Source organism: Anas acuta, chromosome 23, assembly GCF_963932015.1.
Source record: "Anas acuta chromosome 23, bAnaAcu1.1, whole genome shotgun sequence".
In the NCBI taxonomy this organism is placed as follows: Eukaryota; Metazoa; Chordata; class Aves; order Anseriformes; family Anatidae; genus Anas; species Anas acuta.
The window spans coordinates 1830450-1853014 of record NC_089001.1 but is presented as its reverse complement, the minus strand read 5'-3'; the positions used below and the strand labels follow the sequence as shown (position 1 = coordinate 1853014).

The following is a 22565-nucleotide window of genomic DNA, read 5'->3' as shown; positions in this document are numbered from 1 at the left end:
CATGGGGCCAGCACACAGCTACGGCACAGAAACCCTACTCCATCCTTCTCCTGCCTTTGTCCTTAAGCTGGCCGGTACTGAGCTCCAGGAGAGATATAACTGGGCAAACACTTATGTGAAAAATGCACAGCGGCAAATATAAGGATAACTGCATCACCTACCCCATGGCCACAGTACCCTGGTGTGTAACTTTACACACCCGAGCAGCTCTGCAGGACTGAGCGGGGCTGTTGCACACATGCATTTGTGCGCGACCGGAGGCTCCAGGAGTTACTGGGGCTCCCAGCCGGACCAGTGCTCATTTCCTTCTCTTCTTTCAAGCTGGGCTCCTTTAAGGAGCATCACAGTGAGCAACAAGCAGGGGATAGTAAAACCCTTATGGCTCAGGCTCGCCGTGACATTTCTGTTCGTAAACACCTTTCTGAGTCAGAACTGAAGTCATCCGAACACCGCGGCTCCTATCACCACGCTTGTGCTGCTGAGGGGTGCTGCGAGGGACAGGATCGATGCCGTTAGAGCAAGGGAGCGGGTTAGGTTCCCGTCTGGATTTTTGCAGGATGGCTTTTGAGATACAAAATGCCAGCGAAAGGAAAAGCAGCTGCCATTTGCCCCTTGTAGGCTTTCGCATTTACACAAGCGTTTCCTCAGCTCGCAGATTTCCATTGCGTCCCTCTATTCCTCCCCCTTTGTCCAGGTTATATATACTGTGAAGCCTGTAAGACAATAGGGCTAATTAGTGGCTTATGGCCCTAAGCCTGCAAATACTGTGAGGATCATTGTGAGTTGTGACTCAGGATGGTGGCAGTCCAGGCCAGCCTTCCCACATTCCTCCACTAAATCCCCGACACAAAAGGGAATTTATCCACAGTGACTCAGCTAAGGAGCACAAACTTTATAGCGCTGCAAAACAGGCAGCCGGGCTTTGAACTGTTGTGTTTATGTATTCCCCCCATCAACGCACAGCCTAGTTAGTAATTAAATAAAATGTCTCCCTCTAGCAGGCTATGACCTAATCATTTGTACAGTACCTATTTTTAGCATTACCCTTTCTATGTATTCGAGATAGCTCAGGCCAGAAGCAGCAACTTTTGAAGTCTTAATAAGTGGGGGGTGGGAGGGTGGCGTCTTTGTTTAATTTACTGTGTAATTATTTTTCCTCTTCTCCCCTTCTCTTAACCTAAAATATTTGACATCTTGCATGGGACAAGAAGGAAGATGTGCCAGGGCCTTAAATGTCAGCCCTAACTGTATGGTGCTGAGGAGACCGTACACCTGCTTGGTAAAGTTCATCCTGGAAAAAAACACTTAAATACGGCAGAATCGACACTAGAGCCTCACCAAAGCACTTCTGGGTTGGCTTGCTCTGGCCTCAGAAATATTTGATGGTCTAACAAAATGCGTTTCCAACTTTTCCTCCATCTCCCTAACCTCACTGTGACTTTTGTTCCTTCTCAGAATTAATTCAGTACCAGGGAAGAGTAGTTCCTCTGCAGAAAGATGTTGTCAGTGCTGGCATAGAATCACCCCTTCGGGCAGGAGCCCCCAGCCCCTTAAGGGGATGCTCATTCTCCGTAAGGATTGTGAGCAGGCTTAGCTACTAACAAGGATTGCAGGCTGGTTACATATCTATTGCACACTTTCCTGAGCACAAGATTAACATACTATTAACATTACTTAAACCACTCACTGCATTTAAACAGTGCAATTTTCAAGAGCCTCCAGCTTAGGAGTTTAGATCCCACTTTCTAAACTCACTGAAATATAAATAGCATTGGCCATCCTATGGAAAGCAGCGAGTGCACGACATTGGGATACTTTAAGGTTATTTGCTCGGTTTCATGCTGTAGGGAACAAGCCAATTATCAACTCCCAGTCTCTGAGTGAACACCTTTACCCCTAATTTCATCTTTCCTCTCTAGCAAGGGCAGAGCTCCATATCCCATTTCCAGCTGCATGAGTCATCTGTTCCCCTTTCCAAAGAGATATGTGCCTGTGTGCGCACGCCAGCGTGTGCACAGAGAATGCATTACCGTTTTTGACAGTGCAAACAAAAGCCCACACTTGTGGGAGCCTTTCTTCCCCCCTTCCTTTTCTTACCATATCTGTGCGCTAAAGATTCACACAAAATGCCTACACAGCTGGGGAAACTTCTGTCAAAGGGGCTCCTCCTTGTTTTCTTTCTTGTATCAGGAGAAATCGAGTGGCTGAATCACACACACACACAGATCTTGTTTCCAAAACGCTTCTGAAATGTTTCTAAGACGTTCTAGCCGCATAATGAAGGTATTTTAATCTCAAATGAAATTCCTGTTCATTTATTCAGTCGCTCCTAATACCCCTCCATAAACTATACAACTCCAGGTCTTATAAGTAAGGCAGAATAGAGTCTGAAGCCACATGTTACAGTCTAGGTTCAAGGTTAGATATTAACTGATTTTATTTTCTTAATAATTGCCAGGAGATGCAATAAACCCTTGGTATCTTATCTAGCCAGAAATTCCTAAGTGACCGAAGCCTCAGATAACATTAGTATATCAAGACAGTTTGCAAATGACCCTTTTTAAGAGATATTTATGGATCCCCTGTGAAGGCTAGGAGAAGCATGCACGTTCCCAGTCAGTCACAACGCACTTGTCCCGCAGCCAAGCATCGAGCCGCGTGCTTTGGAGCCAGGCTGAAGGTGCTGCAGCGCCCTTGGACATCGCAGCATTCACGCGGGAGGAAGGCTGGCATGGCCCATGCTCCACCGAAACACATTCCCTGCTGGAACGGCTTGATCAGCCTCCGAAGAATGAAAGTAAACAGTGTTGCAAAGCTCCTCCTGGATAAGAGCTATCTTCTGGGGCCAGAGGTTCAAAAGCTTTTCTGCAAGCAGCAAAGGATGCAGATAGGTCAGGATAGAAAGGCATGCGACCCAGGCAGCTGATGCTGCTGTCACCAGGGCTGTGAGCACCCCAGATTTCCCTAAAGGCACAAAGGATCTCTTCAAGTCCAGACTGTTGCTTCTTACCAGCAAAGCCTCTCCACCACCACTTCTGGTGCATCAGATCCTCCCTGCGTAATATGGAAGACACCAACACCACCACAAATTGACCAGAATATCCTTTGTCTTCCAACCGAACAAAGTTCATTGTCAGGGTTTGTACTGCCAGTCTCACTACAGAAATAAATGTGGCATCACTGCTGGGTCCTTGCTGTGCAGAGGGATCGGCTGGGCAGGCAGGGAACACCTCAGGGAACACCAGCCCCAGGGACCTTTAAAAGGACACATTATTGAAACATCTCCTTTAAGGTATTTTGGGCAGGGGAGAATAATCCCAACTTTCATGAAAACAGTAATCACTTCAAAGATGGGTGAAATGGAATAAGGAAATTCGAAAAGCCTAAAACCAGATAGCTCACCATGAGTAAATCTGTGCCTGAAAGCATTTCTCAGCACTAACATCACTTTTTTTTTTTTCCTTAGTTTTCTCTGCCTTCAGAGGGCAATATTACCACCCTACTAAGCCTCCCACGAGGTCTGCAGGACTTGCACCCTTCGCAAACTGGCCAAGCACATTTTTTCCACCCCAGTAAGAACCTTACTCATGATGAATGTTTCCAAATTGCACGTGGATCACGAGCAGGGCGTGCAGAGCATGCTCTGAGGCTCTCTGCTCCCAGGCTGCTGTGGTTACTGGTGTGGTTAACCCAAGCTAAAGCCAGCAGGGGCTGGCCAGAGCTTGGCTGTAAGGCACCAGTACAGTGGGGACAAGAGGTGCTCAGTAGCAGCAGGGTGTGCAGCCTCTGAAAAGGGGCACTGAGGGCGATATAAAGGGAATTCTCAAATGGCCAGCTGACAGAGACTCAGGGTGCAGAGAGCTTAACCCTGGATGCGGATCAGATGTCAGAGGCAAAGGAATAGCTCAAAGCTTTGGAAACTGGATACAGAAAAGGAAGTTTCACCCTCTCTCCCCATCCAGCTCATCCGTTAACACTACACAGTGGAGTCCTGATCCTCTGCTGTGCAGAGACAGGAATTATTGAGACACGGGCTGCAGAAGGTGGAGCTGCTGCATCAGAGGTTCCTGTATCTCATGGAGGTGAATGGAAGACTCAAAGGACCCCTGCAAAGATGTCCAAGCTTGTTGCACTTCATTTTTTTCCCCCCACGGGGCTTTCAATCTTACAGTGCTGAAAATCCTAACAGTAAAAGAAAAGCTGCTCAGAGGGTGGATTACCAAACCTGTTCTTCAGATCCATGTCCTGATGTAAAAGAAGTTAACTTATCTATTGACAGAGCCGCTCAGTGGAAAAGGAAAAAAAGGATAAAATACCTTAACCTTGAGCCCCATCACTGCCACCACACACATTTGTCTGTCCCACCCTGACATCCCCTGCTCGCTAATGCAGTTTTTCAGGTCAGGAACATCTGACTCCTTTCTCTCATGAGCCGTAAGTACTCTGGACCCCAAATGCCCATGGTGCTCAGCTCCAGGACCCTGTCTTTGGTCACTCATCCTCTGGCCAAGCACTTTGATCCAGGACCTGGCTTCACACTGCACTGCATGCCACATGCTGCAGTAAAACATGCAGAACTGCTGGGACCCCTAAAAAATGGCCTTAATTCAGGCATGAAGAGGCGCTACATTAACCATCAGGTAAAATGCTTCACCAGCACCGCTCAAGAGTTCAGACAAGGTGATCACAAATAGTCCTTTCTTGCTTTAAAGCCTGTAAATTTTACAGTAATGCTGCTCATCATTGCATCCCTTCCAGAGCTGCCTCTCAGCTCAGCCATGGACAGAGCTCTCATCCTGAGATGCACACAGGCTTCTGATCTTCTGTGAAGACCACCAAACAACAAGGCTGAGATCTTACTCTTCCCAGGGTTAGAACACACACCTAGCTTCATATTCCACTATTGACTTGCTCTTTTTCTGCTGGCATAAGTTCACCCCTTACAGGTCATCTTGCAGTGTAAAAAAATCAGTGTTGTGTGAACATGCCAGCATCCGAAGTGCCTTGATGCAGTGCCCAGAACTGTTTTTGCAGGGATGAAGCTTGGATTGTATTAAATGCCAAATCTCAGTAATCAATCCCAGCCCCCCAAAATTACAGAAACCACTTAAAGGTGTTTATTTCCAAAAAGCTAACGCCATTGAAAATCCCCCACCAAGACATGTAAGAAGCTAGTGCCATCAAGAAACAAGGCAAGTCAGATTAAGCACATTTAAATCAAGCTGTAATAAATTATGCTCTTCTTCCAGGTCCCTGGCTGTGTATAAGCCAAGAGATCACCCACATCATCTCCAAAATATTGAAAGCTACAGGACAAGAAGGGGGTGAACAACAAGGGAACAACAGATTGCAAAATCAGACTCTTCCATGATAACCTCTCCTCCTCCTTCCCCAACACTTCAGCTTTTGCCTAGAACTGACAAGTTACCCTCATCCAAATGAGGAAAAGCTGCCACAGATCTCCAGAAGAAACAGAAGGAGGAGGCAGGCCTTCGCCAAGAAGCACCAAACTCCATGGTGCATCTAGCCATCACCCAGCCTGCGGCAGCCAGGGACTGCTTGGGTCCTCTTCCATCGTTTCTCCCCAAAACATTCATGCTCAGAAGGGTAAGAGAAGTGGGGGAAGGAAAGGGGATGAGTGAGAGCACTGCCTACTGCAAATATTGACATAACCATTATGGGCATGTATAAAACTCCCATTTGTGTTATGTGAGCGTTATATTCTTTGAATACTTCTGTCTCGAGGAATTCTTTATTTTGCTATAGAAGAAAAATGTTTTCATATTCTCTCCTGCCGTTCAGACCTGCAACCCAGTGAGCCCTTTTGCCCTTGAGAGCCATAACATTATTTGTTAACATTTTTATGATGCCAAATGGTCTGTGCTAGAACGGGTGCCATTCTTTAGCTGGGAAACCATATGGCATGCCGAGTAATAAATAAGGTATTGTGATAGTTAATGAACCTAATTGCTAGCAAAGGCTTTAATACAGAGAATGTGCTGCTGAGAATTTAGCACCACATTAGAGATGCAGCAGAGCTCCTCTGACTTCTGAGGCTTAATTTAAGTTCTATATTGCAAACTCCAGAAAATAATTCCAAACCCTCCTGCTGGAAAAGCAACCTGCTGGTAGACTGTGATTATACTGAATTACTAAAATCGCAATCAATTTTATACACTCAGTTAACCCTTGCTAGGGAACTCTCCTCTCGATTTGATAGGAAGCCACTTAAAGATGTATTGGAGCCAAATGACTGTAAGCATTATGGTCATCATCATAACCGTTTCTCTCCCTGGCATCTCCCTCTTTGGGACCAACCCCTTTTAAAGCCTCTCCACGTTCCAGCCGAGCTGACTGCAGGCAAAGCAGGGAGTAGAAGCTCTGATTATGAGCGGTCACTGCTGTATGACGCCATGACCAACTTATTACCAGCTGCCATCAAATCACGGCAACCAGACGTGGCACAAAGCACAGACGTTGCATCTGCCTCGCAGCTTACAGGCTCCTGTGAGATGCTCAAAAACTTTGCAAGAGCAGCACAAACTTGCAGAGGCAGTTTTCCTTTTTCTGGTTTCTTCAGCCCTGGAGAAGGGAAGAGCTCTTCTGTGTGAAAGGGACTCAGGAATAGCTACAGAACACATTTTGACATGAGACCTTTCAGCCCATAAAACCTTTGGATTATGCCACACCTGCAGAGGAGAATTTGCTCTTGCCAAAATGCTGCCCCATGGCTACATGTATAGTCTATTGCTGCTGTCTCGCACGGGTGCTTTGTAAAGAAGCAATCTGAGGTCCAGGACACATCCAGGACACCAAATATCCTCTGTTAAACCGATGCAAAGTACACCAAACCCCACACTAAGATATAATGGCTTATGAAAAGCTGTTTTGGAAGAGCTGCAGTCCTCCTGTTGGGGACAGGCACCCACTCACACATGGGGGATGGATGTCGCACATTTAGGGCAATACACAGCATTTGCTGCAGGGCTCTGCTGCGTGCTGCCTGCCCTTCCTGCTTCAGTGTTGCACACCCCAGCAAAACAACACTAGTGCTCGCTAGCAAACAGGCAGAGAAGGTAAATCAGTTCTGCACTGATGCCAGATACAGCACTGAAGTACTGCTAGAGCTCGCTGAGTGGAACCACCGAGCACAAAGCAATCTCAGAGGTAACGGGAGGTTTCCCATTGGGGCTGCCTTGCTCCATCCCTCTGCACCAGCCTCACTGCTCCCCCAGACCCTTTCAGGCACCTACCCTGCCTCACAAGTGACACGGATTCAGCGTGTGCTGATTGCACAGGGCATTACAGCAGAGGCAGAAGGTGGCTGGGGCCAGTGCCCGACAGTAGCATCAAATGAGGAAAGTGCCAAGATAAAGAGTCGCATAGTGTGGATTTAATACTGTACATAAATACACTTTACAATCTCAGGAAAGCTCTGTGCTAAGAGGAAACCATTGGAATATTTTATAGTGATGCAGATCGAGTGAAAAGACTGTGAATAAATAAAAGGGAAGATAATTATTTGATGGAGTTCTCTTAGGATATGCCACAGCGGGGAATACTTACCGAGAATACATATTACTGGAGAGACACAGCTATTCAAGCATCAAACTAACCTATAAATTGTCACAGGAGAAAATTGGAGGAGAGGAATGGATGGGGTTTTGGGCACTGCTCTCATTATTAACGTCGGGTTTCGCTTTCTACCTTCCTCATCGCAATTCCCTGTGCCCAAGGAGTCACAGGCCCTGAAAAAGGGAAGACTGCATCTAATAACTGTCTTTTAGAAATTACGGCCAAACCACTACAGTAAAAAGATGGCATCATTTATCTCTCTGCCATCTGCACGGGATCATCTGGCCAGTAGCAGCAGCCTGCTCCCAGGGCGTTTTGAGCCCACTTGCACAGGGGCAGGTGAGAGGGGCTGGCACGAGGACCCCCGTGCGCACAGGCAGCGCATCCACCCTGCTCCCACCTGCACCAGGCACTACTGCACTGGCTCTCACCTCCTGGCTGGAAGCTGGGAGTACCCTGCCCACAGGACCATTCCCCTCCCTGGTGCTTCAAGGGGATGCCCACTGCTGCGACACGGACATCACAGGAGGATAAGCACACAAAGCGCCTTCCTACCAGACCCCCAGGTGGGGACTGGTTTCCACCTCCTGCCCATCCAGATCTCCAGGGCTGTGCGGGTCTCTGCCTTGTGCTTCATTTCTCATCTTTGCCATCGAGCTGAAAACAAGCTGCAGCTGCATCCTTCCCTGTAACACATCCTTTGTGCACAGCTCTCCCCGCTACCAAGTCTTCTGACCCCAAAAACTCAGAAGCGCTTCCCAAAGACCACAGTGGTTGCACTTCACAGCAAAGCTTAGAGTCCTCTTCCCCATTTTGGAGGCTCTGGCAGGGATTTATCTGGAGCCAGAGTGCTTCCTAGAGGCAGAGCTGGAAAGAGCCCGGCGTCTTTGCAGCGGCACGCGCCAGTGAGCCGCCGGGCTTCCCTCAGTGCCATTTACAGGCTCAGATCTACGAGTTAATAATTAATGCAGGCAGCCAAGTGACTTTACTCACCGATATTCTTAATGGCCACTTGCAGCTTTAAATAAGCCACAAAATCTTGATAGTAAAATGAAGAAATCACAACCAGTTGCAATACACACTGTACATTAACCTCTCGGTTACCCATCGATCCGGAGCGGCTCCAGAAGCGCGCCAGGGACACAGCACCGCTTTGTTACGGAGCCGACCGCTCCCACCAGAAACGTTTGGGATAATCACAGGCAGGCCCGTAATTAATAAAACAGCCATTCCCCTTTTCACACTCTGAATTGAACCCTTGTTGTGGCATGTGGACCCCAAACTTTCCTCGTATACGTGCATTTATTTTCCTTGGAAACAGCAAGATTTAAAGCCTCGGTTCTTGTCGGGGGGGAGACCTGACATTGCCTGGAGTACAAACGTGGCCATGAAATTTCTAAGCAAGTTTAATGAATGTAACAGTAACACAGCAGGTGTTCATTAACCTTTCCCCTCCCAGACAAGTCACAAGTTGAAAAATATAATCCCTGTAGTATTGCTACTATGGGAAAATCCTAACTGGATGTCAAAAATACAATATTACTTGTCCAAAGGCTAACTCAGGAATCCTGTAAAAACGGCACGCACAAAATCAAAACCATGCAGATAGAGAGCCTGTGGGTAACAATACTTTGGTTTATGGCTTATTAAATAAATGCTGTTCCTGTATTTCCCCCTACTCCAGTATTCTGGTGCTTCTGCTCCTCTGCACAGCAGTGCTTTCACCCGCACCTTCCCACTCTTCTGGACAGAACAAATTCACTCCTAAAGGTGTTCAAAGTGCACCTGTGGAAAACCTGCTGGCACAAAGACTGTGTTCATGGGTTGGCTTAGGAGCAGGTTTTGCACCACTTATGCAGAGCTGTGTGGGTTTACACCACTTATGGGGCTGATGCGTTTTGCTCTGAACATCTGCAGTCTCTTCAGGAGCTGAGAGAACCTTTGGCTCTTTAATAGAGAAGGTACAAGAAACACCCTGCACCACAAACAGGTAGCCTGCTGCAATTAGCAGGGGTGCTCGTTATTTTAAGCAAGACTTGCCACTGCTTCAAAAATGCCAAGCAAGAGAAAAGCCAATGCGGAATACCTTTAAGGCTATCTTAGACAATAAAATCAAAGGCAATCTGATCATGACAGGTCTCCTTCCCTCTCTGCCTGTCAGAAGGGAATTGCTCACTCACCTGCACCCAGAATAGGGCTTTGTATCCACCACCATCATTAATTTATTTTCTGTGAATCTGTGTGAATTGGTGGGACCCCAGAGATTCACACAGCCCACCTGTTCGCACTGCCTGCATCCCCACTGCCAGCTTTGACATTTGGAGGCTTGGGAGCAGATATCAGCACTGGCAAATGATGCCATAAACCATCCGGCAGCGCAGGAGCTGCCAGCCCCAGGGCTGTGGGCTGGGAGCATCACGCCCAGCACGTGCCTTCTTTCCCCAAGCCCAGGAAAGCAGGTTTTAAAAACACAGCACAGTTGTGGGGATGCTCAGGGGAATGGGTGAGTGGGAGGTGCCTGGGTTTGGTGACTTACAGTGGGTACCTTACTGCCTGCTCTGCTGGGGTGCAAAAATCTCAACACAAATTTAATTCTTCTGGTGGAGGTCACCCTTCAGTGACTGTTGGTCCATTCACTCCAAATACACAATATTTTAATTGCTGGCATTCTGGACACGCAGCTCTAAACAAGTGGGCTCTAAGTGTGTATTTTGTTAAAAGGGGACAGGGGAAGCATGATTTTTAAAACCGCTATCACAGCAATGTGATGATGATGAAATTACCAGGTAGCATGCAGGGGTCTGAAAGCTGCAGTAAATACCCCTCACCTTTCTGAATCCTTTGTGTCACAACAGCACTGGAAACGAACCTGCAGCAGGGACTGGTTTTCTCTGCTCCTCCTCCCAGACCCACAAAGATGTGGGCTCTGTGCACTGACTCCACTTTCTAGATGTGCAAGCAGAACCACTGTTGGAGTCCACAGCAGACTCAAATTTATTTATTCTACCTCTTCATTTGCCCCTCACATCATGGGAACTGAGAGTAATCAGCCGCATTCCTAATCAAGGGAAAATAGAGCTTTTAGAAAATTAATTGTCAACAATTCCTATTAAAAAGGAAACTTTCCAGCTAAAGGAAGCTATTGAGTGAGAGCAGCTACACAGACAGCTAAACTCTGCTGACTGCAGCTGCTGCTGCCCTGTTGACTTCAGGGCTGATTTGTACCCACCAGGGATTTGGCCCTAAGAATGTATATTTTAGCAAACGGTTCTGCATCTGCAGGCATCAGCCCCCACAAAGAACAGTTTATTCACACGCGTCCCCCAGCTATCTAGTCAGAGGTTAATGCCACCGCTAGTAACAAGCATTTCTTTGCTCTGCTGCCAGCAAAAAGGAAGCAATATGTGAACACACTCAAAAGCTCTTGACAACTCACGTTTCTGGCTGCTGCACCAAACCTTGCAGCTTTGTCTGGAGCTCCGACTGCTGTGCAGATCTGTATTGACTTATTGTGTTGTGAGGGAGTCAAGGATGAATCCTGATAAACAAAGCACGAGGGCACGCTACAACTCCCAGAGACTGTGTCACGTAGCAGCACGTCAAAGGGCAGTTGTACAACTAATTCTGGCTTATTGAGGAAACTGATAAATATTTTTCTCCAGCTCAATGCACAGGGGCTGATTGAATAATGCCAAGGCTCAAGATGATGCAATGAGACAGGGTTTGCAGGGATGCCTGGTTTCGTGAGCCATGCCTGTGGGACAGAGCACTTGCTTTCCTTTTGCAGTTGTGCAGAATGATGTGAGCACCTTTGGAGTTCAGCTGTGCCTTTGTTCGCTGCTTTCTGCTGCACGAGGTGCCGAGCCAACCATGCAATTCTGAGGGCTTTTACCCCCTCTGCTAAGGGGTAAACTGTAGGTCCTGAACTCAGAGATGATGCTGATGCAGAGAGCTGTGCCACTGCAGGTGAGGAAAGAGCAGGACCTTCAGCAGGGTCTGCAGGGCACAGCTGGAGCCAGCACACTCATTTCTGTGCTCCAAGGCTCAACAGACTCCATGCCCAATTCTGGGCAGCCCAAAGCAGCCCCAGCACCGAGACCCAGCTCCTCCAGCTCACCACCAAGCTTTCTGCACTCATCATCCAATTCTAGATCCCATCAGTCTCCCAGCACTAGATCAATTTGCTGGCTGGGGCATTAATAACCCAGCCAAGCGACCTGCTGCTGCCACAGCTCTCAGAGCTCTGCACCACTGGGCCAAGCAAAGGCTGAGGTTTGATATGAATCATGTTGGGATTTCTAGGCAAAGTCCCATTAATGAAACCGCTCAGAGCCTTGCAGTTCTTAGTTGAGTACTGTAGAGATGATAGCCTTATTTATGAGTAAGATATATCTGCAGAGGGAGCAATAAACCGCAAAGCAAAGTATGAAGGTTTGCAGCAAATGTAGTAAAGTTTTATACTCCTGAAAACTAGGAATAAAAGATATAACCATTTAAAACACAGTGGATAGAAAGGGTTTCCACAGGACTGTAAAACACTCTTACAATAGTTAATTGCTAGTTTCTTGTTACAGCACAGAGGAAACTTAAACCAGGAAAAGAACTGCTTCAATCTCCATCAATGAGTAAGAGCAGAAAGAGGAAAAGAAGTGCTTGGAGAGGGAGAGTTTTGTTTCAGGACCCCCTGTGACACATGGAGCATGAGGAACTTTTGGTCCCAGCACACCCACAGTGCCTCCAGCCCCAGCTGCTCCCAGCTCCAAGCAAGTGCCTAGGGTAGGACCCAAGGCGAGGTCCCAGCGACATGCACTGCCCATTTAGAAAGAACATAATTTAGCTAAGAGCATATCAATGTGCATGCAACAGAAAACCAGCCAGGTCCCTGCACCTGCTTGGCAGCAGGAGACTCATCGTGGTCCCACCGAGACCCGCAGCGAGGAGGAGCAGCTCCCAGGCTGCTGCCCACCTCCAGCCCCTGCTCCCAGCATGGGACTTCCAGATACCAAACATAAAACAATAGAAATCCAGATTGCTTGTCCACTTGTTTCTTAAAGCTAGATAAAAGAACACCCAGCTAAACTGCTCAAAGCTTCTCTGTTGAAGCTTTTAAAATGCAGCATTTTTGACCAAGTAAAGAGGTAGACACAGGAGGAAAAAAATGCTGAAAATCCAACAACGTGCTTCCAACCAAATCTATCAAAGATGGAGCATCCTACCTCAGAGCATACCTCTGCAGAATATTTGGGTCACTAGCATATTACCTACCCAGACCCCTTGGCCTCCTGCCAGAAGAACTACCCAGGAACTTCTGCCTGAGGAAGTTTCGCAGTGCTTGAGAGAGAAAGCTGCAGCATTTGTACAAGCCCCCTTGTGTGAAACTTATATTCCAAGAGCTGTTTTAAAGTTATATTTCAGAAAATAAACACATTTTATCATTTAAGAGCACGATTGCCTCTATTTTTTTCAAATAACCCTTTTTCAACAAAAGAATAACTGCTCCCCTTCTCAGTGAATATCTGAAACTAAAAACATTTGCTTTTCAGGCACATTCTTTATGCATTTTCTCGCAGATATAATGAAGGAGAGCATCTAATCTCTGTCTGCTTGAAAGCACATAAAGTACAGAAAAGAAGACTTGTTTCCACTCTCCAGCTCAGTGCACCCATCCCTTCTCCTGGCACTCACCCAGCACCCCTGGGTGCCCTCGGCCAGGTCAGTACCTTGGGGCACTGCATCCCCCTGGGGCCCAGCAGCAGGCATCAGACGCTTCTCAGGTGTGCTGCAGCAGGTAGGTCAGTGAGCACAGGGTGCTGCTGACCAGGGGGTCACAGAGCCTGGACCAGCCCCAGCAGCTCCAGAACTCAAACCCAGACCCCACAAAGAGCCTGGGGCTGAGCCTGCACTCCACAAGCCAAACACAAGCTAGCATGGTTTCAAACACTGTTACACATCACCATGACCTTGTCTCAGAGCAACAGGCTCCAGGCACAGCCCAAATCACCAAAACCCTGAAACACAGCACACACCAAAGGCAAACTGGGGCCTCCTGCACACCTTTTATAACCTCCCTGGCTGCTGCTGCAGCTTAGCCAGGTGGTGAGGTGGGTGCAGGTGCTCCTTGTCGTGCTGATGGGACCAGGACAAGGCACAGAGCTGCCCTATCAGGCCTCCACTCCTCTCCTCCCACCACATTTTCTGCAGGAACTTTTATTTTTTATTTTTTTTTCTCCCTTTAGTGGCAGATTTTGTGCATTATCCAGTAAAGTAACCAGAGAAACACATTCCACTTACCACAGCGTAAATATCGAAATGCTGTTTATATCAATCAGAGAAGCACTTAGGTAGAGATGACAATGGAGCCCACAGAGCCCTAATCACATACTTTGATTGAACTAAAAGTACTGGGGAAAATGGAAATCAGATGTCTAGTACTGAGATTTCAATAGAGATGGAAAACCGGGGAGGCAGAGATGTGCAGGGAGGCTGCAGCAGGCGGGGGGCACGCAGGGAAGGGCCTTGCAGCAGCAGCAGGAGGCACTTTTCTCAGGGGCACAGGCTGAAGCAGCATTGCATTTTCATTTTCAGTATTAGCTTTGCTGTTGGCATCTCCCCTTGGGTGGGAGTTTCTGCTTTGCAGCCTACCATGCATGCCTGGGGGGGAGGGTTAAAGTCTATGGGTACCCCACTGTGTATTTCCCTCTGTTCCTATTTCAGAGCTCAGATTCCAGGTGTCACCGGGATTTGTCCTAGGGCACCGTGCCTGGGCTCTGATGGCAAGGTGGAAGTGCTTGTGGTCTGCTTTGGGGTTGAAATCCCAGCGCAAAGAAGCCCTAAAGGCCAGGAGGGGCCCTTTAGAGACCCCTGCTTCTGGGGGACACGCTGCCGGAGTAGCAGGGAGTGCTTGCTGTTCACTTTGCCCTCTGAGGAAGGCCTCTTTACCGTGTCCATCTTTCAAGCCGACTTTCTTTTCTGCTTCACACCTTTGGCACCTGGCTTGCAGCAGCAGGTTGCAGCGCCGGGACACGAAGCAAAGCCGGGGATGGTGCTTGTTAGCGGGAGGGTGACAGCGGCTCACCCGCCCCTCGCTCCTCGCAGCAGATCATTAACGAAGTAAAGGCCAATTACACAGATCCCGAGCCCGTAATGCTCCCCGGGCCCTCTGAGCAGCCCGGCCCCGCTGCGGGAGGGCTGCGGGGCGAGCGCGGGGCTCTGCTGCCGCTGCGTGGCCGGCACCGCACAGCGCGGGGCTCCCGCTGCTCCCGGCACCGCGGGGCTCGGGGGGGTCCCGCAGGGAGCAAGAGCAGCGAAAGCACTGGGGCAGAGCACAGCAACCCTCCCCGGAATTATTTCAGGCGCTGTTCAGGACGTGGACCCATTCCTCCTCCTCCTCCCAGCTCCGGGAAGAACGGCGCTCACTCTCCGGCCTTAAGCACCCTCGCCACTTTTTCTTGCCAAACACCCCAATTTGGGTTTGCTGTTAAGAAGTAAACGCGTTGGGTGCTCTGATATTGTATACAAAGCCTCTGGGCTGCAAACATCAGCTATACTGATTCGCACCGTACCACGTCGTTGCTGTCAATTGCTGTAAAGCCACGGACACGTAACGTAATCCCAGGGATTGCCAGTAATTACAGTCATCTTTAAAGGGATTGTGTGGCTCAGGGGCTGCCGGTGGGATTGCAGTCACAGGTGGTGTGGGAGAAGTAAAACGATGGGGAAGAAAAGGAAAGCAGCAGAAGGCACTAGGAGGGATATCGGTCCTGAAGGAGGGAGGCAAGCGCAGCAGAGCCACCCAGAGCTGGTGGGAATGCTCGGAGCAGCTGTCCCTGGAGAAGCAAGTGAGTTAAATGGGGGGGAAGGAAGGCAACCCAGTGCTGAGCATGGATCATTCCCTCTGCCACCTACAATACAGAGTGCTACGCTCGGGCTGGGGTTAGCACATGAACAAGTCGAAGGCTGAAACAAGTCATGGGCTGCAAGTATCATAAAAACTCCCCATGACACAAGAGGAGGGGAGGAGTAGAGGGGTTTGTCCACCTCTCTGCTGGTTTTCCTTTCGCTTTCTTGGTAAGAACTTAAGAAAAAGCCCCGGTGACGTTTTTAGGGCTGTGGTGTAACATTTGCACCAGCGCAGACTTTCTGCTGTGCTGGAGAGCGCAGAACCTCTGACACTCGCTACTTAACGCTGAATATAACATAATTGTTTCTATAAAGACCTTTGCGACTGTCACAGAGGCACAGTAAATGCAGGAATTCAGCAGCTGCTGACATGTTCTCTGGAAATAACATGCCCAGGTCTTGTAGTGCGGGTGTCTTTAATCGCTGTTTAACTGTTCGAACATCAGCATTGCTGGAGATTTTTATGGTCTGTTTAAAAAGCACAATGATTCCCTTCATGGAGAAGTTTGTAGCTACAATTACCCTTCTGTTGCAACCTGCCAGGAGTAATTGAAAGTCTTTCTCAGCTAGAAGGCTGGGGTATCCTGCCTGTCTGTGCGCTCTCCGGCAAAAAGCGTGGTGGCACTGGCTCGAGCATCCGCGGTGGGACCAGTGCAGGCAAGGGAAAGGCTGGCGTGGCATCCTGCTTGTAAGGACAGGGGGAAGGAGGGTGGCTGAAGGGAGCGGGTGTCCTTTCACCTTGGAATGAAGAGGTGGGCAGATCATTTGTTAATGTATTTCTAAAAGATCATCAGGGCATGAAATCACAGCACAGAGCAGCAGCAAAAACAGAGAAAACAAGGCAAAACTTCAGTATTTGACTTGCAAAATTTATTAACATAATACAAAATTATCTGAGAAAACACGAAGGGAGGAACCTCTCTCTCAGCCTTCTGCTACTCCGGTCTTCACTTCTTCCTCCCCACTCCAGGCTGAGCTCTGCCTCCTCCATTTGCCAGTTTGACTTCCCCATAACTCACTCTGGGTCTGAATGAGAAGCCAAAGAAATGAACCACAAAAGCCCACGGAAGTTCACTTTATTGCCGTAACTGTAGCTGTTATTTTTATCCATCTGCTTCTCTCCCTCTTTGTACAGGTGTCAGTCACCGACATTCAATGGCCCTAATGAAAATTGCATATAGGGATAAGGTGTGCGGTTATTGTATTAGCTGGTGTGACCCATTCTTTTAGGCTCTCCAGTGAAAGAACTGCCATCTGCGATGGCTTTGTCTGACCGAGCTCTCTGTCATTTGACGTAATTACGGGTACCTGTTTTCTGGTAGGATAGCAGGGCGTGGAGAATTTTCAAGCATTCACTTTCAATTGAACAACCCCATTACCGCAGCACTGAAGAAGATTGTCATCTGTATGGGGAAGTCAGCTGAATAACCTGAGGAGCATGAGTGCAATCAGGCACGAGAGAAGGCACAGCTGACATCTGCAATCAGTGCTGAGGACAGAGGCTGCACTACAGACACGGGACAGACAGACAGACGGACTACAGTCCTGTGGGCTCATGGACTGTCCGACACAGCTGAGGCCAAGGGGAGTTCAGAAATCTGTAGCTAGAGAGTAGCAAACTGTAACACAGGCCAGCACAGAGCCTTAACCAAGGTGCATCCCATCAGAGTTACTGTCTCTACACTGCATTTCCCTGTTACATTTCAGAGCTTCAGTAGAGGGGAATTATTTTACATCCACGCCCTTTCCCAGCCTGTGAGCTGGGACTAGGTGGGAAGATCACGCACGTGCAGCAGCTATCTGAGAACTAATTGCTCTTCTTGCCTCCACTGGTCTGACACGAACACCGCTTTCTCAAGTAGCTGTATCAGGTCAGGATGCAAATGACGCTGGGGAGAAGTGGTGTCTGGTATCTGTGACTTGTGTGTGTCACCTGCAAGACTGACACTGATTTCTTGGGCTCTTTCCTTTGCAATGTAAGAGTAATTGTTAACAATGTTTAGTGGTGGAACAGGAAGACTACTAAGACCCAACACTAAGAGCTGTAATGTTCAAGAACATAAGCTCCTGTATACTAAGAGTGTAAATAGGAAGCTTACAAACATTTTGTGCCCCCAAAACAAATACCTTCGAGGGTTTTATTAAAGAGCAAAATGGGAATAAAGCAACAAAAAAGGCAAAAACCACAACAGGATTGTAAAATAAATCTGAAATTGTTTTCTCATTCCCCTGTTGTGCATTTTTTTTGGGTCTTGGCCATGCAAGACAGCAACAGGCCAGCCTGAGCCCATCACCATGTTCTGTGGGTCCCTCTGAATTCATCCGGCTGCGTACTGCACACCGTGCAAAACTGCAACATCCATCTGAAGATGCCCAGCCCAAGTGAAGAAAGCTGATGATGGTAAAGCTGTCAAATACACTTCCAACCAAACCTACGGGGACCCAGTAAGGAAAAAAAAAACACAGAAGAAAGCAAATGAGGCTCCAGGGAAATTAAGCCAAAGTGGAAGTCCTGGCAGAGTAGGGTAATAATTTCCTTTCTGAATGAGTAACTGTTTAGAATTTAACCAGGCGAACACGATTAAACCAAATGAATATAAATTCTAGGTGCGGTAGTAAGTAATGAACTGGAGAAAATGAACAGGGCCTAATTAACAAGAAAATAGGATATGCCATAATGCATTGAAATCTAATGAAAAATGAGGGTTGAACTTCCCCTTTCAAAAAATTTCCAGATGGAAAATATCCTTGTTTTACATCCAGCGTGTTCCAAAATATCCAGGGGAATTACAGTTGTTGCAAACTGTACTTACCATGCAATCAAACATCATGGGAAAGGGGAGCTATTTCGCAACACGCTGGAGAAGTACCTTAGCTGAGAAATGGGTGTCCAGAACTCTGCTCAAACATAAAAGCAAAAGCGCTGTCTTCACATTAAGAGTAATACAGCTGTTCAGAGGAGGAATGCAAAGCAGCCTGCGTGTGTTTGTGCCATTACAGGAGGCAGTATTTGGGATGGTGGCGAGTATTGCAGCAATAAAAGGGAACGAACCAACGGCTCCACACTCCACTCAGCGCTGTGCTTCCTTTTTATTATTATTACACAAAACAACCGTGCTCATCCTGGTGGCTCACGGCGAAGTTACCTCACCCTGGTCGCGGCTGGGCTCTGGAGCAGGACCTGCAAGAGAGGGAGGCGGTGAGAACAGCGGACACCGAGGGGACACCGAGGGGACACCGAGGGGACACCGAGGGGACACCGAGGGGACACCGAGGGGACACCGAGGGGACACCGAGGGGACACCGAGGGGACACCGAGGGGACACCGAGGGGACACCGAGGGGACACCGAGGCCGCCTCACGGCGGGGCGCGCCGGAGGGAGCCGTTGGCGACTCCGCGCTCCCCCCCCGCAGCCCTCACACCCCCCTCGGCCCCTAATTATGGATTTTTGGCCACCGAATTTCCCGGTTGCTGCCTTTTATCCCCGTCCCCAGCCCTCCCCTCACGCAGCCCCTCAGCCGTTGACGCCGCCCGCGGCCGGGCGGGGCTCCCCGCCCCCCCCACCCCCCCGTGACGTGGCCCCGCGCCGTCCGCGCCTGCGCAGCAGCGAACGGCGGCGGCGGCGGCCCCGGAGGGCGCGGGCGGCCGGGCCTCACGATGGGGGCGGCGGCCGCCGAAGCGGACCGGACGCTGTTCGTGGGGAACCTGGACCCGCGGGTGACGGAGGAGCTGATCTTCGAGCTGTTCCACCAGGTGCCGCCGAGGCTCCGCGGCCGCGGCCCGCTCGTTTTAGCCCCGGCCCCGGCGGGGCGGGGATGGGGCGGGCGGTTGGCGGCGCCATGATGGGGAGGGGCCGGGGCGGCGGACGGCGGCCGCGGGCGGACAAACTTGTGCGGGAGCGGAGCGCCCCCGCGTGGCCGCTTCCTGGGGGCCTCCTCTTTCGTGGTTTAAAACTTTAAAGTCTTAAAACTTTTTTTAAATTTTTTATCTTTTTTAAAGGTTTGGGGAGTTGCTCCGCCCCCGCTTAACGTCTCTCGTGTCTTGATCCGCAGGCAGGGCCGGTGATTAAGGTTAAAATCCCCAAGGACAGGGATGGCAAGCAGAAGCAGTTCGCTTTCGTCAACTTCAAGCACGAGGAATCCGTCCCCTACGGAATGAGCCTGCTCAACGGCATCAAGCTCTACGGGAGGCCCATCAAAATTCAGTTCCGATCAGGTACCCAGGAAAAGAAACACAAAACAACGCAGCTCCCAGGCGGGAAGCGGAGCTGCCGCCTTCCTCCTCCTCCCCAAACCCGGCAGAGGTGCACTGAGTTGGTCAGCGATGGTTGTTGCTCACCCTGCTCATCCAACTGCCGCTCACCTGCTAGCTGATGACGTTGTAGAACAGTTTTGTCACACAGGCATGTGCTTCTGCCCTTGGGTTTTGACCAGGGACCTACCTGCCACTTCAAGGGGCATATAAACCCTGGGCTGAGTCTTCTCTTTTGTCCAATTATTCGTTCTGTACCTGTGAAAGCCCCTCTAAATTATACCAGCAGTGAAAGTTGCTGCTAACTTCAGTTAAGTGAGGCGTTTTGGCCAGAATGTTGCAAGCCTGATTGCGTCTTTCCCAACTGGGCATTCAGACAGATGCGGTATCTTGTTTTGGAAACCAGATTGTATGCTTTTGCAGATCGCTGGTGAAACTTGAGAGCTAATTAAGCATGCGGAAATTGTTAGCATCTTACAAGTTCATTTCATATCCAAGTTAACCTAACTGATGTTTGTCGGTCTCATGAAATGTTTGTTTCTCTTCAGGGAGCAGTCATGCATCTCAGGACGGTAATTCACCTTCTTTACCACATGGAACTGCCAATACCAGCCCATCTGGCACAGCACATCCAGCTTCCAGCAGGTAAGAGTCCGCACTGTAGGTACACTTGTGCAGTTCAAGTTAAAAAACAGCACTGACACACTCAGCTTTCCCAGTTCTCATTCCAAGCACAACTTACTCTTTCTTCCCTGTGGAATCAGTACTCGCATTATTATTACCTTCAGTACCCTGCATTCTTGGTACCTGAATACCTAATGCAAAAAGAAGAGGGTCATCTTGAAAGTGACTTTCCAAAAGATCTGATTGCCAGAGCTTCTGGCTCAAGTCACATTCCTGTTTAAAAACTGTTTTGAGTATGGAAAAGATTCGGTGATGTGGAGAGAGTTCTGCCAAATGCACAATGCAAGCGTCTCCGCACTACTTTCCCACAGCAGTAGTAAGTTGAGGGGAATGCTTGCCCAGTTATTTTTTTCTAATTGTAGCAGTGTGACTGGGCTGCAAGTGCCCCTTAGAGTGGCAATAGCCTATGTTAGAAACATTTAAGACTAAAACTCCTAATCCCTTTTTCTGCAGATACGATAAGAGTCCAGATAATGCGGTAGCAGCAGGATTCTCATCTGTGCAGAGGTCTCTGCCGTCTCCTGATAACCTTCAGAGACAAGGAGTGGTAAGCTGTGCTGTTAATAGTGTCTAAACCTGCAGTCACTCACAGATGACAGATATCTAAGTAATCAAAATTAGAGACAGCTTGTTCACGTTGTGTCCTATAATGATTGTATTAGGTCACAAGAATGTATTTTTGGAGCGTTGAAATAACCGTTCCAAAAGACTGACAGTGCCTGCTACCAAGCTGTGTGATGTCTGGGCGGTCTTGGATCTTTACGAGTCCAGCTGTAGATAAAGCCCTTGGTAGCAGCCGTTCCGTACATCTGCAGTCAGTGTCATATTGTTGATTCATTCTCATTTTCCCTTGTATTTGCAGCATGATTCACGTGGAACTCAGAGGCCAGCACAGGAGATTATTCTATGGCATGGGGTCTTGATAATTTTTAGTTTGAGCGCTCTGCCAGAAGGAAAGTGCATCGAATCCACCGAGCCTTTTTCTCTTCTGTTTTCCAGATGCACGGTGCGATGCGGCAGCAGTCCCAGTATGGTGGGAAGTATGATCACCCTGGCTTTGCTGCCTCCGGGTACCAGCACGGGCACTCGTTTAACCACTCGTCAGCCTCGCAGATGCAGTGGCGCCCAGACGTCGCAGCGCTGCGCAAGACCAGGATGGGCTCCCACCCCTATTACTCGGACAGTCGGCATTTTGGCCGAGAACAGCGTTTTGGGGACCGTGGGCCTGACTATTGCAGGGGCAAAAGGGATGACTACGGGTTTGAAGACAGAGGCCACGACTCTGACCATCATTACCGGGGGAGCAGAGACGACTTTGTCTACGAAGACAGGAATCGTGAAGGCTGGAGCCACGATTATGATAACAGAAGAGAGAACTACAGAGAGGGCAAGTGGCGCCTGTCACGGCATTAACAAGCACTCAGTAGGCTTCAAAGAACTTTATGGGAAACTTTAACCTGTTTCTAACCGAATCTGTGTAAAATAAACCCATCAAAGTTACCATTTAACATTTGTAAAACTACTAGCAGAATGCTCCAAAACTAGCATCTTATTTTTAAACGTGTTAACGGCACCAAACCTGTCTGAATTTAAAAAGCGCTTGGACTGTGCACTTAGTCACAGGGTCTGAACTTTTGGGCAGACCTGTGTGGTGCCAGGAGTTGGACTTGATGATCCTTACGGGTCCCTTCCAACTCGGGATGTTCTCTGATTCTGTGATAACACCTCAGGGCTCTATGCAAGAAAACAAATGTGCCACATTTTAAGAGTTGTTGCTGGGTGCTTGTATTATAACCAAGAGTGTATTTTTGTAGGAGGAGGGCTCTGTCAGGTGCAGGCACACACCCCTTGAAGCAGAGCCCGAGGGCTGTGATGCTTTGTGGCACCTGAAGTGCGTTCCCAACCGTTTTGATACACAAACGATTCCTTTTGAATATTCCTTGTTTTGGAGAAGAACATTAAAAGCCTCCCCGTGGATAAACCATACACGCATGAATGTTTTCACAGCCTGGTTTTATTCGTTCAGTTCACCCCTGTTTGTACCCATTTGGCCTTTGAAATGTGCTTGGGAAAAGCTGTGGTGGTCGGAGAGGTGTGAGAGCAGCCGGTTAGCGCCTGCACCGACCACATTCCTTCTCCTGGGGGTTGGAAACAA

The 22565-nt window shown here is 48.8% G+C and overlaps 1 protein-coding gene and 2 long non-coding RNA genes across 3 annotated transcripts; 1 reads left to right on the top strand and 2 right to left on the bottom strand.

Moving 5' to 3' along the window:
• Nucleotides 1-2299: 2299 nt before the first annotated feature.
• On the bottom strand, nucleotides 2300-13609 carry LOC137843716 (uncharacterized). Its single transcript, XR_011089636.1, has 3 exons — nucleotides 13261-13609; nucleotides 3011-3157; nucleotides 2300-2865 (listed from the first exon to the last, which is right to left on the bottom strand). It is a non-coding gene; the product is annotated as an uncharacterized lncRNA (long non-coding RNA).
• A 4684-nt stretch (nucleotides 13610-18293) lies between these two features.
• Nucleotides 18294-19463, bottom strand: LOC137843645 (uncharacterized). The gene is made up of 2 exons (XR_011089599.1): nucleotides 19181-19463; nucleotides 18294-18655 (listed from the first exon to the last, which is right to left on the bottom strand). It is a non-coding gene; the product is annotated as an uncharacterized lncRNA (long non-coding RNA).
• RBM7 (RNA binding motif protein 7) lies at nucleotides 19044-22396 on the top strand. The gene is made up of 5 exons (XM_068659147.1): nucleotides 19044-19228; nucleotides 19528-19690; nucleotides 20275-20371; nucleotides 20864-20957; nucleotides 21410-22396. Exons 1-5 carry the CDS (start codon nucleotides 19133-19135, stop codon nucleotides 21821-21823), a joined length of 864 nt encoding a protein of 287 aa, XP_068515248.1. The 5' UTR covers nucleotides 19044-19132; the 3' UTR covers nucleotides 21824-22396.
• Nucleotides 22397-22565: the final 169 nt, after the last annotated feature.